This window comes from Cygnus olor, chromosome 25, assembly GCF_009769625.2.
Source record: "Cygnus olor isolate bCygOlo1 chromosome 25, bCygOlo1.pri.v2, whole genome shotgun sequence".
Classification (NCBI taxonomy): domain Eukaryota; kingdom Metazoa; phylum Chordata; class Aves; order Anseriformes; family Anatidae; genus Cygnus; species Cygnus olor.
The window spans coordinates 2,402,893-2,416,631 of NC_049193.1; the positions used below are offsets into that span (position 1 = coordinate 2,402,893).

Consider the following 13,739-nt stretch of genomic DNA (forward strand, 5'->3'; position numbering starts at 1 on the left):
GGTGGGGACGGGGCTGCTCGTCCTTCCCCAGCCCCTTCCTTCCCCACTGCCCGGCCCCTGAGCGTGGCAGGAAGCGGGGTGCAGGACCCCAGAACGTCAGGGATCGGAAGGGACCTTGAGAGCTCATCCTGCCGGAGCAGGAGCTCCTGGGTCAGGTCCCACAGGCGGGTTTTGGGTGTCTCCAGAGAAGGAGACCCCACAACCCCCTGAGCAGCCTGTCCCAGGGCCCTGCCACCCTCCCCATAAAAAAGTTTCATCTCCTATTTAAGCAGAACCTCCTCTGTTCCCGCTTGCACCCACTGCCCCTTGCCCTATCATGGGATGTCACCGTGAAGAGCCTGGCTCCGTCCTCCTGACGCTCGCCCTTTCCATATTTACCAACACCAACAAGGTCACCCCCCCGTCTCCTCTCCTCGCAGCGGGTCCCGAGGGGCAGTGGGTGCCCGCATCCTGCCCGCAGCCCCGATCCCGCCTGCCCCCCCTATATCTGATGCCTTTGGAGCGTCGCTGCTGACTCAGGCCAACGCAGGGAGCTCGCTGCCGCCCCCCCCCCCCCCCGATCCTCCCACCCATTGGGACTGGGTGGAAAGGGCTGGGACGGGCCCCGGGACGGGGATATACCCCCGGCGGCAGCCCCGGCCCCGCTGCAGCCATCCCGGTGGGTAGGAGGATGCTCCTCCGGGCTCGGGCACGGCTCCTCTGCTGCCTGCTCCTTGCAGTGCTCCGGCAGGGTAAGGGGCTGCTGGGGGAGCAGGGAAGGGACTGGGGGACGGCAGGGCGGCAGGGTGGGCGCCTCCCCATGGGGAGCTTGGCCCCTTTCTGCCCCCCGTCCTGATCAGGCCGTGCTGGGTGGCATCTCCCCGGCCCCTTCTGGCATCTCCCCACGGAGGATGCTGCGGGTTTGCCACGCACAGCCCTGCCTGCCGGGGCCAGCATTTGCTCAGAAACTGCTCTGCCCCAGCAAAGCCGAGGCAGAGCCAGGAGCCCCCTGCTTGCTTGGGGTAGGAGGAGGGGGCCCCGGTGTGCCGGGACCACCCAAGGCTCCGGCTGCCCCCAGCTGTGCAGCCCTCGCACCCCGTTTCTCCTCACTGCAGGGCGCGGGGACCCGCTGTACGGAGCCCCCGAGGATGAAGGTAAGGCTGTGACGCCATCGTCCCAGCACCGCTGTGGCCGTGGCAGAGCTGACGCAGGGGAACGGGGCCCTGGGCACGGTCCCATGGGTCCTCCCGGTGCTGAGGGCTCCGTCTGTCCTTCCAGGTGACTACCTGTATCTGGACGAGGACGGTGAGTAGAGCTGCCCCCTCGGGAGCCGTCAGCATCGCAGGGGCCGCTTGGTGCCCCGTGGGTAACCGACCCCTCTCCTCAGGACCGCTGGAGGTGCTGGGGGGGGCGGCCCGCTGCCAGGACTCCTACCAGGACTGGGTGGCCCTGTACTGCTGGGTCCCCTTCCACGCCGCCCTCATGGCCGCCCCCGAGGGCAGCCGCTGCCGCTGGGAGCAGATCGGGAGGTGGGTCCTGCTGCGGTGCCCGGGGCTCGCTCCGAGCAGCGCCCGCGTGGGGCTGCCCCCGTCTACTCGGGGTCCTGCGCCGCCTGGCTGCCCTCACCCCGTCTCTCCCCTCTCCGCAGCGCCTACAGCGAGCTCTCCGCCTGCACCGAGCTGCTGGCCCAGCTCTTTTCCTGCCCCTGGCCCAGCACCGCCCTCGATGCCTTCTTCCTGCAGGTCCACGCCGAATATTTCAGCAACTGCAGCAGGATTGAGCCCCCTGGGCCGGGGGGGCTGCCCCCCGGGCTGGCTGCTGCTGCGGCGGTGGGGCTGGGCTGCCTCGTCCCCCTTGCAGCCGCCTTCACCGTCAGCAGAGCCTGGAGGGGGGCTCGGAGCCCGGCAGGCAGCGGCACAGCCCCGAGTGTCCCAGTGGCCACGCTGGGCTGAGAGCAAGCCCTGGGAGTTCAACGGAGGGGGCGAAGAGTGAGCGGGGTGGGGGTCTGGGGGTCCTGTGCCATGGGCGAGGCCGGCACTGGGGGTCCGACCGCCTGCCTCCCGCCCTAGGGTGGGGGAAAATGGGGAGAAGGGTCCTGGGATCGCAACCTCGCTGGGCTGAGCCCCTTCCCCATGGGCTGAGCCCCTTCCCTGTGGTCTGAGCCCCTTCCCCACGGGCTGAGCCCCTTCCCTGTGGGCCGAGCCCCTTCCCCACAGGCCGAGCCCCCTCCCCACGGGCTGAGCCCCTTCCCCACAGGCCGAGTCCCTTCCTCACAGGCCGAGCCCCCTCCCCACGGGCTGAGCCCCTTCCCCACGGGCTGAGTCCCTTCCCTGTGGGCCAAGCCCCTTCCCCACAGGCTGAGCCCCCTCCCCACGGGCTGAGCCCCTTCCCCACGGGCTGAGCTCCTTCCCCACAGGCCGAGCCCCCTCCCCATGGGCTGAGCCCCTTCCCCACAGGCCGAGCCCCTTCCCCACAGGCCGAGCCCCCTCCCCACGGGCTGAGCCCCTTCCCCAGCACCCCAGGGTGGGTACCAGCGGGGGGGGGGGGGGGGGACACGTGATGGCGGGTGCTGGCTGGCTGCCCCCATCCCGTCCCTGCCCGTCCCCTCGGGGCGCCCAGGGAGGGGCCGGGCTGAGATCACTGGGTGTCTCCCTGGCACGAGCTCCCGCCGCCGTCGGCCGGAGGCTCCAGCGGCTCCGACAACAAAGGAGCGGGAGCGGGGGCTGCGACCCCGGCAGCGCCGCAGCTTTATGGCTTCCAGATGCGGCCGCCTGCCCGCGGAAAGGCCTTCGCCGCGTCCCGGGGCCAGCGGCGGCCGCGCAGTCCTGGGCTGGTCGGGCTTGGCTGCCAGCGCATTGGCGAGGGAGGGCGCGAAGCGGGGAGATAGGATCTGTCCAAAGCAGGGAGGGTCCCCGCGAGCCGCGATGCGAGATCGCGTTGCTGCGATCTGCACTCCGCGGGTCCCGCGGGAGGGTTTTTAAAGGGGAAGATTTGGGTTCGAGCTCAGCCGCAGGCCAGCGGTGGAACGAGCTCGCGCGGCCTCAGCCGGGTCCTCGGGTGGGGATGTCGTGGGGCTGGGGTCTGCAGTGCTCTGCGGGGGGAAAAAACGAGCCCTGAGGGTGGGAGCTTGCCCCAGCAGCCAGGGGTTTTTGGCAGAGCCCAGCCAGCAGCAGGGCTGGGGCCGAGGGCCGCCATCGCCAGCCAAGTTTCTCTGCCCTTTCCCCACCTCCCTGCCCGCTCGAGCCTCATGCACGTCGTGGCACCGCCGCCGCCACTTCGGCTCCCACCCGGGGCCTGTCCCGGCGTGGGGCAGGTGCCCCACAGGGGGGCTGCGAGCACGGTGTCGGGGCCACAAACCCCCCCCTCCCTGCCCCCCCCAGAAGCCGAGCGGCAGCGCCCGTCCGGGGACGACGAGGACGTTTCTCTTCCCCGGTCCACTCCCCCCGCTTTCGGGCTGCCTGCCCTCCACGCAGGAGACGAGGGATTTCACAACCCAGCCCAGACAGGATTAAAGAGAAATACACAAGTAAACAAAATAGCGGCCTCGTAAAACTGGACGGGCTGCGCGGGGAGCAGAGCCTCTCCTCTGCCGGGCCGCCCGGGGTGAGCGCGGGGCTGGCGGGCACGGGGCGATGCCCGCGGGGGGCTGGCGGTGGCGGCCGAGGGGGGGGGGGGTCCCGCCGGGAGAGCTGCTTTAAAGCAGCGCTGAGCAATCTCATTTTTCACACGTCTCCTGTAGTCAAACTGCCCCTGTCAGAGGAAAGGAGTTGCTTCCTGTTATTTCCATTGAAATACTTGTCCCGGTCGGTAGCCCGCAGGCTTTCGCAGGATGGCACCGTGCGTGCGGACGGGCTCCGGCCGCCTCTCCCGAGGGCTCCTCCTGCTCTGGGGTAAGTGCACGGCGGGGTGGCCGTGGCCGGGGGGGTGGCTCCGTGCCTCGTGCCAGCCCCACGCGTGGCCGCTGTCCCGGCGTGTGGGGCCGCGTCCTGGGGCGCTTCAGCCCCACAGCCCCGTGGCGAGCAGGACGCGGTGCTGGGGTGGCCGCCTCCTGCCTCGCAATGGGGTGGTGGCTTTGGGTGCTGGGGGGTGGCCCCTTCGGGGGCACAGCCCCCCGTGGGGGGAGGCTGGCGGGGTCCCGGCCGTGACAGAAAGTGGGAGAGCGGCGTGAAGGGGCCCTCGTGTGCGCGCCTCCTTCGTGGGGTGCTCCCGTGTGCACCGTGGGGGTTGTCGCAACGCCCTGCCACGCTCACCCCCGTGGTTTCGTGAGGGAGCCGGGAGAGCGGCTGGGGGGGTCCCCCAGCAAGGAGGGACAGCGGGACGGGGACAGGGTGGGCTACCCTTGCCGTAGACACCGTGCCAGCCCCGGAGCTCCCCTCCAGCCAGCCCCCAGCCCCAACAAAGAAGCCACGGGGGCGATTCGCCACGAAACGCGGCCTCGCTGCCCAGGGGACAAGATGGAGGGCGGTGATTTCCTGAGGGCTCCATCGGGCCGGGCGGGCGGCCAGGGGGACGCGCCCCACGCCGGTGGCAGGCCCTGCGGGGCAAGACGGAGCGTGGAGGGGGGTTCTGCTGCCCGGCCGCGCCATGCTGCGGTCAGCGCTTCCTCTTCCTTCCTGCCGCAGCCCTGCCTGGGCTGCCGGGCTCCCTGCGATGGGACACGGCTCAGCCCCTCTGGGGCCACCGCACGCCACGGGCTGGTAGCCCCCGTCCCCTCCATCGTCACCCGCAGCCAGGCCGGTGGCATCCTCCCCTCACCTCCTCGCTCCCCAGTACCAGCTCCAGCCGCCCCATGGGACCCGCGGCTGCTGTCCTTTCCCATCCCCTCCTGTCCACCGCTGACCACGTCCCCTCCATCCCCTGCGCAGCGCTGTTGGGGCGCGGGCTGTGCCACACGGACGTCAAGGCGGAGGGCTTCGGCCAGGAGGCGAGGACGAGCCCCCCGACGGCCATGTACAACTCCACAGGTGGGTGAGCGCCGGTGGCACCCCCAGGGGGACCGTCCCCTTCCCCTCCGCCCGTCCCCAAATCCACCGCGGGTGATAGGCACGGTGCCCGGTGCCGTCCCGGGCACGGTCCCCGGTGCGGTGCTGGTGCTCAGCGCCTCTCCCCGCGCAGAGGAGACGTACAGCACCATGGCGGAGAAGTGCTGGGAGCTCTTCGTTGACCTGATGAGGAACGTGACGGCGCCGCAGCTGTGCGAGTGGAAGGTCATCAGCAGGTACGGACGGGGCCGAAACGTGGGCGGGGGGACCCCGAGCCCCCCACCGCACATCCCCGTCCCCCCGTGCTCTACCAGCCCCCCCCCCCCCCGGCTCTCTCCCGCAGGCCCTACAGCTTGCTGCAGGCGTGCCTGGAGGGCTGGGCCGACCACCTCAAGTACGGCTACCCCAACGCGCTGGCCGAGCAGTTCATCTTCCAGAGCCACTACCGCTACTTCCAGAACTGCTCGGCGGGCAACCAGGTCTTCGACCCCCCCGAGGACGTGCTGCTGGCCATGATCATCGCCCCCATCTGCCTCATCCCCTTCCTCGTCACCGTCGTCATCTGGCGCAGCAAGGACGGCAAGGCGCAGCCCTAGGCGCCGCCACCACCGCCGAAAACCGGCCGGGGGGACCGGCAGCGCCCCCGCCGCCATGCTCGGTGCCTGGTGCCGGGCTCCCGGTTGCTCGCGTGCCGGGGAGCGGGTGCGGGTGGGTGCTGCCCCGAGGGGTCCGGCCCTCTGCCGGGGTGCAGCGGCTTCACCCACCCTCCCGGTGCCGCCCTGACCACCCGCCGGCTCGCGGCGGGCTAGTAAAGGCTGCTTGCCCCGAGCCCCGGGATGCTTCTTCCGCGCCTGTCCCGCCACCGGGTCACGGCCACGGCCCCGCTCCGGGCTCCACCGCACCGGGGGGGGCCCCCGGGGAAGGGCAGGGCACGGGGCTGAGCACGGGGCTGAGCACGGAGCCCCCCCCTCCCCGGGCAGCGCCATGCCCCGGGCAGCGCTCCCACAACCACCGGGCACTGGCAGGGCACAGCTGGGTGCCGAGGGGGGCGGGGCTTAACGGGAGTGGGCGGGGCTAAGGGCGGGTTTTATGTGGATGGATGGTCGGGGCGGGGCTTCGCTGAGGAGGGGCGTGTCCTCGCTGGATGGGGCGGGGCTTTTCGCCTGGTAGGGTGAAAGGGGCGGGGCTTCACGGGGGTGGGCGGGGTTTCGCGATGCAGGCGGGTGTGGGCGGGGCTAAGAGGGGTGGGCGGGGCTAGGAGGGGCGGGGTCTGGGGAAGCGGAGAGCGGCGGGGGCGGGTCCCGGAGGGGCGGGGCTTCCCGGGGCGGGGCGGGGCTTCGCGGGGCGGGGCGGGCCGGAAGCCGGCGGCGGCGGCGGCGGCGGTTCCGGTGGCGGCGGCGATGAGCTTCGCGTGGCCGTGGCAGTACAGCTTCCCGCCCTTCTTCACGTGAGCGTCGCGACCGGCACCGGGACCGGGACCGGGACCGGGACCGAGGGCGGGGGGGAGGGACCGGGACCCGCGGGGCCGCGCGGGGGGGGGGGGGATCGGGACCGGAACCGGGTGCGGGGGGAGGGCCGCGGCCCGGTGCCGGTGTCTGAGCGGAGCCCCGCAGGCTGCAGCCCAACGGCGAGACGCGGCAGAAGCAGCTGGCGGCCTGGTGCGCGCTGGCGCTCGCCTACAGCCGGCGGCACCGGCTGCCCGCCATGACGGTGCGGGAGGCCCAGGACAGCCCGCTGTTCGCCAACCGCCGCCTGCAGCGTATCCTTGGGCACGGCCCCCGTTACCCCCGGCCCCCCTTACCGACCCCCCCCGGCCCCGGTTACCCCCACCCCTTCCCCGTACCGGTTACCCGCTGTCCTTCCTCCCCCCCCCCCCCCCCCCCCCCCACTGACCACCTCGTACCGGTTACCCCCTGTCCCCTCCCGCCCCGGTTGCCTCTACCCCAACCCCCCCCAGTTACCCTCTATGCCATCATGTCTCAGTTACCCCACCCCCCCATCCCAGTTGCCAACCCCCCCCCCATCCCGGTTACCATCCATCCTGTCCTGTCCCAGTTACACCCCCCCATCCCAGTTACCCTCCATCCTGTCCTCCTCCATCCCATCCTGTCCTGTTTACACCCCCCATCCCAGTTACCCCTCCCCATCCCGGTTACCTTCCATCCCATCCTGTCCTAGTTACCCCCCCCCCCCCATCCCAGGTACCCTCCATCCCGTCCCATCCCAGTTACCCCTCCCCATCCCGGTTACCTTCCCTCCCATCCTGTCCCAGTTACCCCAACCCCCCCCCCCCCCCATCCCAGTTACCCTCACCCCCAAATCCCACCGTCTCCCCTCCGAGCTCGGTCAGCGCCTCCTTAACCCCCCTCCCAGGGAAGCTGCCGCTGGAGTCCATCCAGGTGGTGCTGGAGGAGCTCCGCAAAAACGGTGGGTGTCCGTCCGTCTTGTCTGTCTGTCCGTCGGGGTGGGGTCTCCCCGTACCGTGAGGGCTCTGGCCCACCGGGCAGGCACCGTCCCGCTGCAGGAGCAGCCCCGGGGCTCTCCCCGTGCCAGCCCCCGGGGCCAGCTCACCCCTTCTGCAGCTCCTCGGGTCCCCAGCTGCACGAGGAGGGGTCTCGGGGGAAATCCAAGCTCTGTATTCCCGGAGGCCCCTTGGGGGAGTGGGTCGGAGCTGGAGCACGGAGGGGGGAGGCAGCGCCTCCAGCCACCTGTAGGGGTGATGCCGTGGTTGCTGTCCCAGCCCCGTGCTCTGCCTCGACGCCTTTCTCCTGTTGATTCCAGGGAACCTGGAGTGGTTGGACAAGAACAAAACCAGCTTCCTCATCATGTGGAGGAGACCCGAGGAGTGGGGAAAGCTCATCTACCAGTGGGTGAGGAGGTGGAGGCTGCCCCAGCGCGCAGAGCGGGCCTTCCCTGTCCGGACGGCCTTGTGTAAAAGACTGCTGTGACTCCTTCCTCGTGCTTTCCCACTGCTTTTACTTCCATTTTGCTTTGTTGCATTGAGCTGCGTTAGCACCCTCGGGTGTCATTTCTTGCCTTTCCGATGCCCCAGCGCGTTCTGAGGGTGGTTTGGCTCGTTGGGTGCTGCCCATGTTACATTTCGTTTGCGCTGGGGTGTGCGAGGGATCGTGCTGAGGGCGTTAAATCGTGCAGGCGAGATCTGCCGACTGCTTTTGTGTTTCCAGGTGTCAAAGAACGGCTTGACCAACTCCGTATTCACGCTGTATGAGCTGGTCAGCGGAGATGATACTGCAGATGAAGGTAATGCCACGTCCTGTAGCAGCTTTTCAGGGCACGCTTCATTTGAATACACAAACAGATGATTGCCAGATCATAGATGGAGTATTTTAAAGTTCCCTATGCAAGCTCACGCTGATCACCACTGGGAAAAGCAGCTCTGAAGGCTTTTTAACACGTTGCGTTAACACCTGCCTGTTCTCACCGTCTGGGATTCATGCTGCCCAGCCTTCCCAGCGCCCAGCTCTTTGCCTGGTGTGAGGTGCAGGCCATTTAATTTTCACGCCTAGCTTCTTCGCTGCCTTAGAGACGGCTCTTGCTCACTGCCTCCTGTCTGCTGACCTTCAGGCTTTGTGGCTGACGCAGCAGCGCGGTGATGACTCGATCAGCGGGGCCTTGTGGGTTCGCTGTAGTGGTGCGGTGCTGGAGTCTGAGAGGTGCCCTGCAGGGCCCTCTGTCTTTGCTGTCACCGCCCCATAGATGTCCTGAGCCTCTTTGTTTCCTGGTGTGTTTCTTCTTCTTCTTGCTGACGGGGCTGGCTGTCCTTCCCCTAGAGTTCCACGGCCTGGACGAGGCCATGCTGCTTCGTGCCCTGCAAGCCCTGCAGCAAGAGCACAAGGCTGAAATCATCACGCTGGACGATGGCCGAGGCGTCAAGTTCTTCTGATGGGAGCCCTCTCCCTGCCGCTCCTCTCCGGCTGCTGAAGTATTTCTACTGCGAAGGTTTCATCTCCTGGCCTGGTTTCAAGCCGTGTCTGCAAGCAGCTGCATACTCGGGATTTCTTGGGGCAAGGAGAATCTGTGAAGCCTTCCAAAGACATGACTTTTTTTAGAAATATTCAGAGATCCTCCGTCTTTCTTTCCTCCCTGTTGTGTTTGAGAGGCTAAAGCTGCTCTCAGCGGTTCTGAGAGGGACCACCCAGAAGTGAAACAAGGGAACTGCTCCCGTGGCTGCTCCCTGCTCCTGGGAGAGCAGGGGATGGGCTCTTCCGTGGCTGGTCAGCCCTGGCCTCTGAGGGCAGCTCCTTTCCCACCTTCCAGCCACGTGCCTGGGCTCGGCAGTCCCCGCTGCTCGGGCTGAAGGCAGGCAGATGGGACGCGCTGCTGCTGCGGTGTAAAAGACCTCGCTGGAAGAAGCACGTGCTCGCTGCAAAGCAGGCTGCGTGGTGGGGCGGGTGCCAAGGAGCTAATCTGAAGTAATTAAAATGACATGTATTTATAGAGCCGCCTGGCTGTTTCGGTCTATCTTTATTTTTCCATCCGAAACAAAACACAAGAGGACACCGAATCCCTGCCCTTCAGCTGCATCTCCTTGCTGTGCTGTACAAACAGAGCGTAACGGAGCGTGCAGGGCAGGGGGGGCCTGCAAAGCCGCCTCACCTGCCGTGGAAGCAGGCAGTGCCGGGTCTTTTCCACGTGCTATGGGCCGCGGGGGCTCCTTCTGCCTGTCCTCGGGGCCACGCTTGCCTTTGTTTCCACATGCAATCCGCCAAAAATCTAATGGGTTTGTTGCAGAGGTGGCGGGGTAAGCTCTACAAGAGAGGCTGGTGGAGGTTGTAATGGAGTTCTAGATTCTCGGTGTTGATAATGAAGTGCACAGCTCGTTGGAAGCTGACCCAGGTACAGTCTTTGACCCGGTAAATCCTTAATCACTGACCAGGGAGCTCCGCTGGGGAAGGATCGAGCTCCGCTTGCTCGGTCTTTGCCTCGGCGCTCACCGCAGGCGGATGCGGGGCGCTGCGCTGTAGTGACCTTTAATCCAACCCCCTGAGGTCGTTTTTAGGATCTCGCAGAGCCCCTCCGGCACGCTCCAGCTGGCGCTGAGCAGCTCGTCCTTCCCTCCCTGCCCCTCGCAGGGCTCCTCGGCTCCGGTCCAGCTGCGGTGCTGTTGGCACCCGTTGTTGGCGGTGGTAATTGTCATTGCAGACGAGATGCCAGAGCCCAGGCTGGGTTTGTGGGACTGGGGGAATTTTAAAACCTCTTTTTTTTTGTAGTGAGAGCCCATTGCCATTCATTCTGTGTTGGTCTGTACCCGTCTGCTTGCAGACATGTCACTCCTGGAGCTGCGCTGGGAGGCTGGTGGCAAAAGTTCCTCCGTGTCCTGTCCCTCTGTGCTACAGAGCGTAGGAAACCAGCGCTCGCTGGTTGCACCGGGGCCCTCCCCGTGTGTTTGCAGCTCAGAATGCACCCAGGAAAGTCTCTGCACGGGGGCTGTGCGCTGCCAGCATCTCCCTGGGGCTTGGTTCAGTGCCTGGGGTCTGCCTTTTTGCTTTTCACGCCACCCCCGCTGACCTTCCCCCTCCCGCTGCTGTTCCCTTCCCTGCTGTTGTGCCCCTGCAGGATTTGTCCCCCCGCAGGATGTTTCTGTGCTGGCCGTTCTGTGGGTTTAATTGCATCCGCGTTTGACCCGGGATAATGAGTCTGCAGCAGACAAGCCCGGGCTGTTTGTATTTCTCCCTCTGCCCGTACGTGGTGCTGACCTCTCGCATTGTGTTCCGAGCTGCCTGTGCTGGACATAACCTCGCCGTCCTTGAGCCGGTCTGCGTTCTTAATTAAATTTGCTCCCTTCTTAGGAAATGGCTGATGTGACATTAGATAAGCTTAAAACTAAGCCTTTTGCTTTCCAAGGCCCTCCTGGCAGAGATCCGCGCCTCGTTTTCAGCTTCCTCCTCGCTCGCTCAGCGAGGTGAGGAGGAAGAGTGCGCTTCCCCTCAGCCCGCCCTCCGGGGATGGGCTGCTGCTGGTTTTCCGTGCGGGTTTTCTGGCTGCAAATCTCACTCCAGGGGCGAGCTGGAGCTCGTGGTGATGTAAGCACCTGCTCGCAGGTAAAAACAAAGCCTTTTTATTGTCCTCCCAAACCGGCCTCCTTATCTTTACGGCGTGGAGTGCCGTAATCAGGGAATTGGGACATCAGAGCCCCAGGGAATTGGGACATCAGAGCCCGTCTGCTTCACGCTGCCCGGGGATGCTCGAAACCCCTGGTTTGGGAGCCCCGGCGTGCTGGCTAGATGGGAAGGAGGTTAATTAACCTGCAAGGAGGCAGGGAGCGGGGTAGCCTCCAACCACGACTTCCCCGTACCTAAAGCAGCTCCTCCCCATGCTCCCCGTGCGTGGCGCTGCGGCCGTGCGCGCTCCCGGAACGAGGCAAAGGGCAGGGGAGGTTTGTGTTCATTTCCCTGCGGGGCTGAATCGGCTCGGGCAGCTTCCCCTCGGCCTCTCCTGTCGTAGCTGCGAGCTGCCTGGGCAGGGCGTCGGGGTCCGCACTGGCGCAGAGGGACCTGAGCCCTTCTCACGGGGCTTTGGCATCGGTGGTTTGGAAATAAAACAAAACCTACCCACACTCCTGGGGGCACCATCCAGGGGTTAGTTCCGCTCTGATCAGTGTAGGGCTGCAGTTAGGGAAGCTGGTTCGGAGAGGGAGCGGGCACGAGGCAGAGGCCTGCTCCCTCCGTGCTTTTTGGCAGAAAGAAATCAAACAATTCCACGTAACCGAGAATAAAACGACTTGAAAGCGTGCGATCCACCAGGGCAGAGGGAGCTGAAGCGGGGGGCGCAGCCCTGGGACGAGGCATGGGGGCTGCGTGCCAAGAGGGGAGCAGCCGAGCGCCCTCAGCTTGGCCACCAACGCTGCCAAAAGCCTCGTGGGGCAGATTTGGCATCCTGGGGCTGGGACGAGGCTGGGACCCCGCTGGATGGTGCTGGGTCATGGGAGGCGGCGGTTCCCCAGCTCCGGCTCTGAGGTCACCGCCGCCACCTGGCCGCGCCGATTAGGGCTCGTGGGCTGGGGCGAGGTGGAGCGCGGGGGCTGGGGCCGAGATAAGGCGCTATCGGGCCCTGCACACTCGGCTTCTGCTGGTCATGGGAAGGGAGAGAGCTCGGAGGGGTTTTTCTTGAGCTGGTTGAGGATCAAGAGTTGCTTCGGTCTGATAAATTTATGAGTTGGGATCATTTGTCTGCGGGTTGCTTCTGTCGTTCTGAGCTAAGGAAATCCTCAGCAGAGTTATCTGCCGGGGCTAAGGTCACGACTGAGGTTGGAGTGACACCTCCTCCTCCCCAAATTTCCAGGCTTTAGGGTATGGGGGCACGCTGGAAGGGGAGGCTGAGGCTCCCGGCAGATGCGGGGTGCTGAAGCCAAGCAGGACAAGTCGCCTTTGTCACCGGGGAGCCTTCCTCCTCCCCAGCCCTCCCGTGCTGGGGATGCTCAGCTCCCACGCAGCCCCCCCTGGGCAGAGGAGCTCTGCGGATACGCCGGCTCCGCTGTGCTTGGGCCTATTCCAGCTGATGATCTCTGGCAGGGCTCGCTGGAGTCGGTCTTTGATTAGCGACCTAATCCCGAGGAGGGCGATCGCAGTCTCCTGCTCTCCTCCCGGCAGCCAAAAAAATAGGGAAAGCTGCCTGGCTCTGGCGGTTCCTCAAAGCGAAGGGCTGGCACCGGGAGCCCCGGAGGAATGTCACCCTGATAACGTGCCGGGGAGCCCCGTGTGTTTTCCGAGCAATGGCAACGGGTGGCTCGTTGCAGGCTGGAGCTTTCTGATTTCAGCCCAAGCTTGGCTCCAGCTTGGTGACTTGGGGGTGGGTCGGGAGGGGACCTGCGTCCCTCCGCTGGGTCACCTTGCTCCTGCCATGTCTGCGGCGCTCCTGGGCTGGGGAGAGGAGACTCCTCCAGCTGCTCACCGTGGAGGTGTGGGAGGACGGTGAGCAGGGCGAGCTTCGTGCTCAATTTCCACCCAGCTGCAGGGGCCTCAGTGGGGCCGCCCGTTCTCTGCTCCTCCGGGACCTTCCGAGGCATCTCCTTCCACGGTGAAAACGTTCGGTGACGGGACACGAGCCTGCTAGGAACGAACCGGGGAGCCCGGCCTGGCTCCTCGTGTCTGAGCCCCCGCCGAAGAGCACGGGCTCCTCGCCAGCCCCGGACGTGTCCCAGCAGCTTGGCGGGGAGCGGGGCTGGAGGTGCCTGCAGGGCTACGCCCCTCGCTGCCAACGGAGCCGGGGCCGAGCGGGCGCATCTTCGCCCTGATCCTGGGCAGGGTGCAGCTGAGCGCAGCGCATTGTTTGGCACCGCTGAGTCAGTCCCTGCCAGGGTTTACAAGGCAGAAGCCTCCCACACCAGGGACAGCGCAGCACCGCACCTAGCAGCAGCCCATCGCTCCTGGCTTTGGGCTCTGGCAGACGTCGCTGCCTGCTGCTGCGGGCCAGGAGGCTGCAGCCACTGCTGCCTCTGCCTCTGCTGCTGCTTCTGCCGCTGCTGCTGCCTCTGCCGCTGCCTCTGCCTCTGCTGCAGGCACCAGGCAGACCCCGGACTGTGCACCCCGAGCAGCCTCTGGTGTCTTTTCCCCCAGGAACATGCCCTGAGCACGCTGTCGGGAGCGCAGGGTAGGTCAGGATGCAGTCCCTGCTCTCAGCTCGCCAGCCCGTGCTGCACAAGAGCAGTTTGCAGCAAATCGAGACACCTCGCCCGGTTCCCTTCCTGGGGAAACTTTCCCCAGCCCCCTTTTTGGGAGAACGGGGGGGCTGAACGAGCGGGGTCATGTGGAGGTAGCA

The 13,739-nt window shown here is 66.4% G+C and overlaps 3 protein-coding genes across 5 annotated transcripts; all 3 read left to right on the top strand.

The window, feature by feature from the left end:
• Positions 1 to 695: 695 nt before the first annotated feature.
• Positions 696 to 1,931, top strand: LOC121059449 (receptor activity-modifying protein 1-like). Its single transcript, XM_040536324.1, has 4 exons — positions 696 to 731; positions 1,095 to 1,133; positions 1,258 to 1,508; positions 1,628 to 1,931. The coding sequence occupies exons 2-4, from the start codon at positions 1,128 to 1,130 to the stop codon at positions 1,929 to 1,931; spliced, it is 561 nt and encodes a 186-aa protein (XP_040392258.1). The 5' UTR covers positions 696 to 731; positions 1,095 to 1,127.
• A 1,106-nt stretch (positions 1,932 to 3,037) lies between these two features.
• RAMP2 (receptor activity modifying protein 2) lies at positions 3,038 to 5,789 on the top strand. Of its 3 annotated transcripts, none has more exons than XM_040536934.1 (5): positions 3,038 to 3,582; positions 3,719 to 3,869; positions 4,845 to 4,943; positions 5,098 to 5,197; positions 5,305 to 5,789. In XM_040536934.1, the coding sequence occupies exons 2-5, from the start codon at positions 3,809 to 3,811 to the stop codon at positions 5,555 to 5,557; spliced, it is 513 nt and encodes a 170-aa protein (XP_040392868.1). In that variant the 5' UTR covers positions 3,038 to 3,582; positions 3,719 to 3,808; the 3' UTR covers positions 5,558 to 5,789. The 3 variants fall into 3 exon arrangements, with proteins under 3 accessions (XP_040392868.1, XP_040392866.1, XP_040392867.1); XM_040536932.1 differs by having other exon boundaries at positions 3,070 to 3,582; positions 5,095 to 5,197; XM_040536933.1 differs by having other exon boundaries at positions 3,070 to 3,505; positions 5,095 to 5,197.
• Positions 5,790 to 6,253: 464 nt separating this feature from the next.
• On the top strand, positions 6,254 to 9,421 carry VPS25 (vacuolar protein sorting 25 homolog). The gene is made up of 6 exons (XM_040536929.1): positions 6,254 to 6,408; positions 6,575 to 6,720; positions 7,335 to 7,388; positions 7,743 to 7,831; positions 8,147 to 8,222; positions 8,753 to 9,421. The coding sequence occupies exons 1-6, from the start codon at positions 6,362 to 6,364 to the stop codon at positions 8,863 to 8,865; spliced, it is 525 nt and encodes a 174-aa protein (XP_040392863.1). The 5' UTR covers positions 6,254 to 6,361; the 3' UTR covers positions 8,866 to 9,421.
• Positions 9,422 to 13,739: the final 4,318 nt, after the last annotated feature.